Here is an 8,413-nt window from a genome sequence, read left to right on the forward strand (position 1 = left end):
AGGAGGAGGAGGAGGAGGAGGAGGAGACAACGACGACAATGACTAACAAGATGGCTCAACAAGTAGAGTGCTTGCCTTGCAAGTCTGACCACACACAGAAGCAGGTGTCCCTCATCCCCAGAAATAACAACAACAACAACAACAACAACAATAATTTTGAAAGATCCTTAATCTATTTGCTCTATTTAGTGTGTTGGAGATAGGTGTGAAAGAAGGGCTGCCTTTAATGTTTCTAGGCAAGTATGTCAGGAGAAATGGACTAAAAAAAGCAAGCATAAATGGGCTTATCTTAGATGCAGGACATTTCTAGAAACAGCAGCTAAAATTAAGCCACTAAAAGGGACACATCTTTTTGCTTTGGATTTCAGTCTCTTTGGAATCATGGTAAAATGCCAAAGCACCTGAAAGACAGGAAGATGTGTACTTATAGGGCAGGGGCAGTGGGTTGTCCTCCAACTCACAATGGAGCCGAGGCTGGCCTTGAACTCTGATCCACCTGCCTTCACCTCCCAAGTATTAGGGTTACAAGTGTACCACCATGCCAGGCTTTTATTCTGATCTTAATGAATGACATCTCCCATCTGTTTGGTATTTGATGATGACCACTAAAAATATTGTCGTTCTCCTTTCTTTAGCTAGAATGGGTACTAGGAAAAAGGTTCAAACGTTTGTCCGAATCAAGCCTACTGATGACTTTGCTCATGAAATGATCAAATATGGAGAAGACAACAAAGTAAGTGCAGTGTGTTTGTCTTTGCTTAGCCAGTCCTTCCTTTTTCACACAGCCACTTAAGACAGAGGGACTGGAGAGAAAGTTCAGTGGGTACAGATGCCAGCCAGCATGCCTGAGGGCCTGAGGACTATCCTCTCACTCCTCCATCCAAATGGTGGAGGGAGGGAACCAACTCCTAAAAGTTCTTCCAGATTCCATATACATGCTATTGTGTACACATTTACACACACACACACACACACACACACACATACAATTTTCATCAAAGGGGCTAAGACAGAATTGATAAATGTTCATGTAAACTCTAGAGTCGGTCCGTCAACTCCAATCTGTGCTGTTAGAGAGGAAGTTCTTGGGATTCTCATTTTTTTTAATCTGTTCATATGGTGGGAGGGGCACACGCGTGTGCTCCAGCACAGGTGTGGAAGTCAGAGAGCAACTTGCAGAACTGTAGAGTAGTTTCTCTTCTCCTACCACATGGGTCCTGAGGAATCAAACTTGGGTTGTCCGGCTTAGTAGCAGGCACCTTTCCTCACTGAATCGTCTTGCCAGGCCCTCAGATATTTCAAGGGAATAGTTGATGAACAAATTTCTCACGTGTTGAAAGTTCCGGTAGTCATAAAAGAACTCAAGGACAGCCCTGTGTAATGTGTTCTATGGCATGATTTAAACAAACACGGAAGCAAAGAGCATGAAATTTGTTGAGCAACATTTACTATGGGGTATTCATCTGTTTTACTTTGTTGGAGGTGGGGTCTCATGTGACCCAGCTGGCTTTGAACTGGTGTTTAGCACAGGGCAACTATGACCCTTTTGCTTTTACTTCCCAATGCTGGGATTGTACCTACACAGCACTGAACCTGATGACCCTATGTGTCTTGGCCTGAGGGTTTTTGTTTTTGTTTTTGTTTTTTGTTGTTGTTTATTTTGGTTTTTCGAGACAGGGTCTCTCTGTGTAGTCCTAGCTGTTGTGGAACTCACTCTATAGACCAGGCTGGCCTTGAACTCAGAAATCCACCTGCCTCTGCCTCCCAAGTGCTGGGATTAAAGGTGTGCACCACCACCGCCCGGCCGAGTTTTGTTTTTCTATGGACAGTTGTGTCTTGGTTCTTAGATTACGGTGGCCAGTAGAAGTTTTCAGTGAAATCCACATCAAGAGCTTGGGGAGTAAGCTGGGTATGGTGCTGTAGGACATCTGAACAGTTGGGAGACCAAGAGGAAAAATCCACATACTGAAATTCAAAGCAAGCCTTCACATCACAAAAATGACTTTTTAAAAAAGGCATGGACTCTTACTGGGAAGTGGTTGAAGGTGCATTTGAAATTCTGCTGATCACTAGTAGGTTAGGCACCCTCCATTTACATGAACACAAATGACTAATTGTATCTGAACACTTCAGGGACTTTATGTGACCATTCTACCATTGCTTCCAGTGGCTCACAGCTGAGGAAGTAAGCGCTGGCCATAGGGCACAGGATGGAGAGCACAGACAGGGCCTGCTGGGGCCATTGCTTCCAGTTTTCCTGTTACTCTGTCTAACTCAAGGCTCAGTAGTTAAGTGCTCTTCCAAGGACCTGTGCCTAGTACCCAGTACCCACAAGACAGTTCACAACCATATGTAACTCCAGTTCCAGGAGATCTGACACCCTTTTCTGGTCTTTGCAAGTACCAGGCATACATGCACTACATACACATAATTCATCCAAGTATTCATACATGTAAAAAACCAAAAAAGTAAATTTAAAAACTTTTTTTAAACTTCACATCCTCTGTTTCTAAGTTTGGCCTCACTGATCAGTGATTATTTATTTATTTATTTGATACAGTCTCCCTGTGTAGCTCTGGCCGTTCTGGAACGTTCTATGTAGACCAGACTGACCTCGAGCTCACAGAGATCCACCTGCATATTTCCTGAGTGCTATCAGTGATTCTTTTTACAAAGGCTTCCTAAAAATAACTCCAACCCCTCTTATTTTGGGGGACGTTTCACATATGTTCCCCACACTGTCCTGAAACTCCAGAGCCTCCTGACATAGCTGTCTGGGGCTGGGTTCAGGTGTGTGTCATCCACACCTGCTCTCTCTCTCTCTCTCTCTCTCTCTCTCTCTCTCTCTTTCTCTCTCTCTCTCCCTCCCTCCCTCCTTAGAGCATTGATATTCACTTGAAGAAAGACACCCGGAAAGGAGTTGTCAATAACCAGCAGACAGACTGGTCATTCAAGCTGGACGGAGTTCTTCACGATGCCTCCCAGGACTTGGTTTATGAAACCGTGGCCAAGGAAGCAGTTTCTCAGGCCCTTGATGGATACAATGGTAATTTAATTAACTGTCACTTCATCTGGACTCCGAGGAGCCCTTCTTGGAGGAAGAGGTACAAGAGGTCCTCTATCCTGAACAAAACAAAACAAAAGAACTTCATTTACTAACATTTTAAACTTATTTGTCATTTTGTGATCTAGTGATAGAATATAGATTTACTTCATAACATTGTAGGCATGGCTTCATGGCTTCATCCAGTCTCTGAGTTGTTATCTTTATTGGATTGTTGAAAGACCCCAGCTTTTTTATCATTAATTAATTTATTTATTCACTTTACATCCTGATTGAAGCCTCCCCATCCCTCCTCTCCTCCTAGTACTACCCTCACATCCCTTCCCTCATGCCCCCTGCCCTTCTTCTTACAGAAAGGGAGACACCCCCCATGGTACCCACCCTTGGCATATCAAGTCACAGCAGGACTAAGTGCATTCTTTACCACTGAGGCTAGACTAGGCACATCCTCTCCCACTGAGGCTAGACTAGGCACACCCTCTCCTACTGAGGCTAGACTGGGCACACCCTCTCCCACTGAGGCTAGACTGGGCACATCCTCTCCCACTGAGGCTAGACTGGGCACATCCTCTCCCACTGAGGCTAGACTGGGCACACCCTCTCCCACTGAGGCTAGACTGGGCACACCCTCTCCCACTGAGGCTAGACTGGGCACACCCTCTCCCACTGAGGCTAGACTGGGCACACCCTCTCCCACTGAGGCTAGACTGGGCACACCCTCTCCCACTGAGGCTAGACTGGGCACACCCTCTCCCACTGAGGCTAGACTGGGCACACCCTCTCCCACTGAGGCTAGACTAGGCGGCCTAGCTAGGGGAAAGGGATCCAAAGGCAGGCACCAGCAGAGACGGCCCTGCTCCAGTTGTTAGGGGACCCACAGGAAGTCCAAGCTACACATCTGCTACATCTGCCCTTTGATTGGTGGTTCAGTCTCTGTGAGCCCCGATGAACCCAGGTGAGTTGACTCCGTAGGCCTTCTTGTGATGTCCTTGATCTCTCCAATCCACTCAATCCTTCTCCCAACTCTTCCAGAAGACTCCCAGATCTCTGCCTAATGTTTAGCTGTTAGTCTCTGCATCTGTTTCCATCAGCTGCTGGATCAAGCCTCTTAGATGACAGTTATGCTAGGCACCTGTCTGCACGCATAGCAGAGTATCATTAATAGTGTCAGGGGTTGGCTTTTTCCAATGCAGTGAAGACTCTGGCATTTCATGGGTCACTCAAACTTTGTCTGTGTGTATGTGTGTGTGTGTTTGTCCAAATCTCAGTCTCACTATGTAGCCCTGTCTGGCATAGAACTCACTATGTAGACCAGGCTGGCCTCAAACTCTCATAAGCTGCCTGCTTTTGGAGTGCCACCACTGCCTGGATTTTTATTTTTTTTAAGATTGAATTCTTGCCAGACGGTGGTGGCACATGCCTTTAATCCCAGCACTTCGGAGGCAGAGGCAGGAGGATTTCTGAGTTTGAGGCTAACCTGGTCTACAGAGTGAGTTCCAGGACAGCCAGGACTACACAGAGAAACCCTGTCTCGAAAAACCAGAAAACAAACAAACAAAAAGATTGAATTCTTGTTTGGCTGGTTGGTGGTTTTGTTTGTTTGTTTGTTTTAAGACAGTATTTCACTATGTAGCTCTGGCTGTCCTGGAACTCACAGAGATCAGCCTGCCTTTGCCTCCCAAGTGCTGGGATACAAGGTATGTGCCACCACCACCCAGCCCTGCATATGTTTGTATGTTTGTTTGTTTGTTTGTTTGTTTGTTTTTTAAAAAGCTTTAAAAGTAGATAGGGCTGGAGAAATGGCTCATCAGTTAAGAGCACTAGCTGCTTGCTCTTCCAGAGGACCCAGGTTCAATTCCTAGCACCCACAAGGCAGCTCACAACCATCTCTGACTCCACTTCCAAGGGGATCCTCTTCTGGCCAATTCGGACACCCACCATATGTCTACAGACACACTTGCAGGCAAAACACCCATACATTTAAACATAACTTTAAAACAGAACAAAACCCAGCATCTTTTGAGTGTGACATAGCAGCAAATTCCTATAATCTCAGTGCTTAGAAGCAGAGGCAGAAGGATCAGGAGTTCAAAGTCATCCTCAGCTACCTACCAGTTAGATGTCAGCCTGAGCTACATGTGGCACTATCTAAACATAAATAATGCTTAAAAAAAATAAAAATAAAGTTGCAGTTTAAAGACTGCTGTCTGGTGGCTGCTGATCAGAGCAAGGCTTTTGTTTGTTGGTTAGTTGTCAGTACTGGGTATCAAACCCAAAGTCTCACAAATATTAAGCACATGTTCTATCACCATGCTACATATACAGCTCCAAAAGTTTTAGACTTCTCTATAGGAAAGCCCGTGAAGGGAGTCAGGCATGGTTGTGTATGCTTATACATCCAGCACTTGGGAGGTGGAGGCAGGATGATCAGGAATTTGAGAACAGTTTAGATTATATAGCTAGACTCAGTTTTAGGAAAATACAATGAATCTTGAGTTCTCAAAATTGTAATGTATTCTTCAAATGATACATAGGTATGCTCCCCCAGTGATGTTTTCACAATTCCCTGAGAGGCTCTGTGGACTGGAGAGAAAGATGGAGGGATTAAGAACTAGGGAACTTAGTAGTCTTAGGCACTTGGTGCTACAGAATTACTGATGGGCTTTGAATTCTGGCTGAACTGAGTTCTGACTCATTAGCAGTGGTCTAATTACTAATTGTTTCTGGCATCAACCCAGATGCTGAATTAGGGCTACTCATCTAAAACCTGTCTTCAATCTCTGGGGAACAAAGGCAAACAGCCTAGTGTAACCTCACCAGGTCTGCCATGTAGATTCACAGAAGCCATCTTTGGAGATCCTTCATTTCAAGAGAAGGGAGGAATAAGAGCCCAAGGTAACAGTGGTTTGCATCCCAGAGCCTGATGCTGATGTAAAAAGGTGCAAATGAAAGCATTCCCAGGGTAGGCCATCAGACAAAGGTCATGGCCCAGTTGTCGTGGTCCATTTCTGGAAATGCCATGGTACTAACTAGGAGCCTTGTCTTCTATAAATAATTCTCTTAGCAAGATATAGGGTCACAGGCTGGCTATTCCAGCACTTGGGGAGTGGATGCAGGTAGATCAGGAGTTCAGGTCATCCTGGGCTACATAGCTTGATGCCAACATGAGCTACATGAGACCATGTTTCAAACAAATAAACAACAACAAAGCAGCCCACTATCGACAGGAATACCCATCTTACTTATGTCTTTCTGGAAATTTGTCTCTGTGGGGTGTCTCTGCTAGTTCTCACACACATGCATTTCATGGCCTTGAGAAGGAATAGAGTCTAATGCTCCAGCCCCTCCAATTCTTTTCAAGAAAAGTTACAGCCACAGTGTTCCCTAGCCCTAGGACCAGGGACCTACATCACCTGGGAACAGGGAGGCAGAGCAGTCTATGGGGGTCACACATTGATGATGCATGTTCAGGTTTGATCGTTTATGTCCCCATCCCCCTGTGTACTTGCTCTCTTTCAAGATGGAATCCCTGATGTCTTTGGATGTTCCTGGTGACTACTTTCACAGCAAGATCCTGGATGGCACCAAGCATGCTGAGGATATGAGGGTTGTCCATGGAGGGATTTTTTTGAATGTCACTCAGTGATATTTTGAAATGTTTACAGGTACCATCATGTGTTATGGGCAGACTGGAGCTGGCAAGACATACACCATGACTGGGGCAACGGAGAATTACAAGCACCGGGGTATTCTCCCTCGTGCCCTGCAGCAGGTAGAGAATGGGCCTATGGTTGGGGTACCGCACAGCTCCCCTCTTCTCTGCCAACTGTGATCTTTCAGACTGACCCCAAATGCCAATAAGCCTGTTTCCTTAGTTGTGAAGGAGGGGACAGCCATGCTAGTCAGGTCCCTGCTGCTCCCGTGGTCTGTGATCCTGTAAGAAAGGATCTGGAGGTCTTTGCTGGTTTAATGAAGAGAATGTAACACTTTCAGAACTTCCTTATTGTTCTTCCACTCAGTAGCTCCTGGAAGAGCAAAGGCAAGAAGCAGGTTATGGGTGAGCCTTTAGGACTGTCAGCCTTTAGGACTGTCAGCCATGACTCTGGGAAATAAAAGAGAAGATGGGACAGAAGGGACGTGCTAGTTCAGGTTTTGGTTAGAGGCAGGATGCAAACAGCCTTTCTCCCAAAGCGTTTTGCGATTCTAAACCACCCATGCTCCTTTTTCCTGGAGAAATATGCTGGCTATCAAACGTCAAAATGTCACCTTCTCAAGGCTGAGAATGTAACTCATGTGGTAAAGAGCTTGCCTAACAAGCCCTGGGTTTGATCCTCAGCAATGGAAAAATGCACAGAGGCATGTGTTTGTGCTCAAGAAGTGCAGGCAAGAGGATCAGAAGTTCAAGATCACTTTTGCTTACACCAAGAATTCCTGAGCAACCTGGGTTACATGAGACCCTAACCCCAAACTATGTGGGCCTGATGGGGCACACTTGCCATCCCAGTACTTGGGAAGGCTGAAGCAAGAAGATGGCAAGTTGGATTAAATAACTGGGATACATTTTTAATTCCAGCCAGACTGGGACACAATGTACAACCTGCCTCAAAAACAAAAAACAAAACAAAATAAAAACAAACAAACAAAAAACAAACCCAGCCCAAACCAGTAAAGCCCAAAAGTTGATAATCTTACCCAGTAAACTAACAATAGTGGCTGTTAGCCTGGTGGTGGTTGGCGCACGCCTTTAATCCCAGCACTTGGAAGGCAGAGGCAGGCAGATTTCTAAATTCAAGGCCAGCCTGGTCTACAGAGTGAGTTCCAGGATAGCCAGGGCTACTTAGAGAAACCCTGTCTGGAAAAACAAACAAACAGTAGTAGCTGTTGTTGACATCAACCAGACTGTAATCTCTTTAGGATTACAAGAGTTGTCCTGCGCTCCCTGATGCTCTCTTTTGAGGGAAGACGTGGGCTGACATGAAGTAGTCAGCCTCTACTGCTCTTGATGACTGATCAAATTCCCATGTAGGTGTTTAGGATGATTGAAGAGCGCCCCACACACGCCATCACCGTCCGTGTTTCCTACCTGGAAATCTACAATGAGAACCTGTTCGATCTCCTGTCCACTCTGCCCTACGTGGGACCCTCAGTCACACCAATGACCATCGTGGAAAACCCTCAAGGGATCTTCATTAAAGGCTTGTCAGTGCATCTCACCAGTCAGGAGGAAGATGCCTTCAGTCTCCTCTTTGAGGTGAGATGAAAGGCTCCTCCCTCCCCTCCTCTCCCTTCTCTCCTTTCCTCCATCCCCTCCTCCCCTCCCCCCTCCTTCCCTCCCTTCCTTCCTCCCTC

General features: G+C 45.9%; 1 protein-coding gene across 10 annotated transcripts in view; it reads left to right on the plus strand.

Moving 5' to 3' along the window:
- Positions 1-8,413, plus strand: part of Kif9 (kinesin family member 9) — a 44,496-nt gene that overhangs the window by 4,292 nt on the left and 31,791 nt on the right. For 6 of the 10 annotated variants that reach the window (XM_031344034.1, XM_031344033.1, XM_031344041.1 and 3 more), the window contains exons 2-5: positions 636-733; positions 2,881-3,046; positions 6,730-6,836; positions 8,091-8,315. In XM_031344034.1, coding sequence (XP_031199894.1) covers positions 636-733; positions 2,881-3,046; positions 6,730-6,836; positions 8,091-8,315 — 596 coding nt within the window. Of the gene's footprint in view, positions 1-635; positions 734-2,880; positions 3,047-6,729; positions 6,837-8,090; positions 8,316-8,413 lie in introns of those variants that run through there. The other 4 variants (XM_031344040.1, XM_031344038.1, XM_031344039.1 and 1 more) reach the window with 2 other exon arrangements.

Source organism: Mastomys coucha, unplaced genomic scaffold (assembly GCF_008632895.1).
Source record: "Mastomys coucha isolate ucsf_1 unplaced genomic scaffold, UCSF_Mcou_1 pScaffold23, whole genome shotgun sequence".
NCBI classification, from domain to species: Eukaryota; Metazoa; Chordata; class Mammalia; order Rodentia; family Muridae; genus Mastomys; species Mastomys coucha.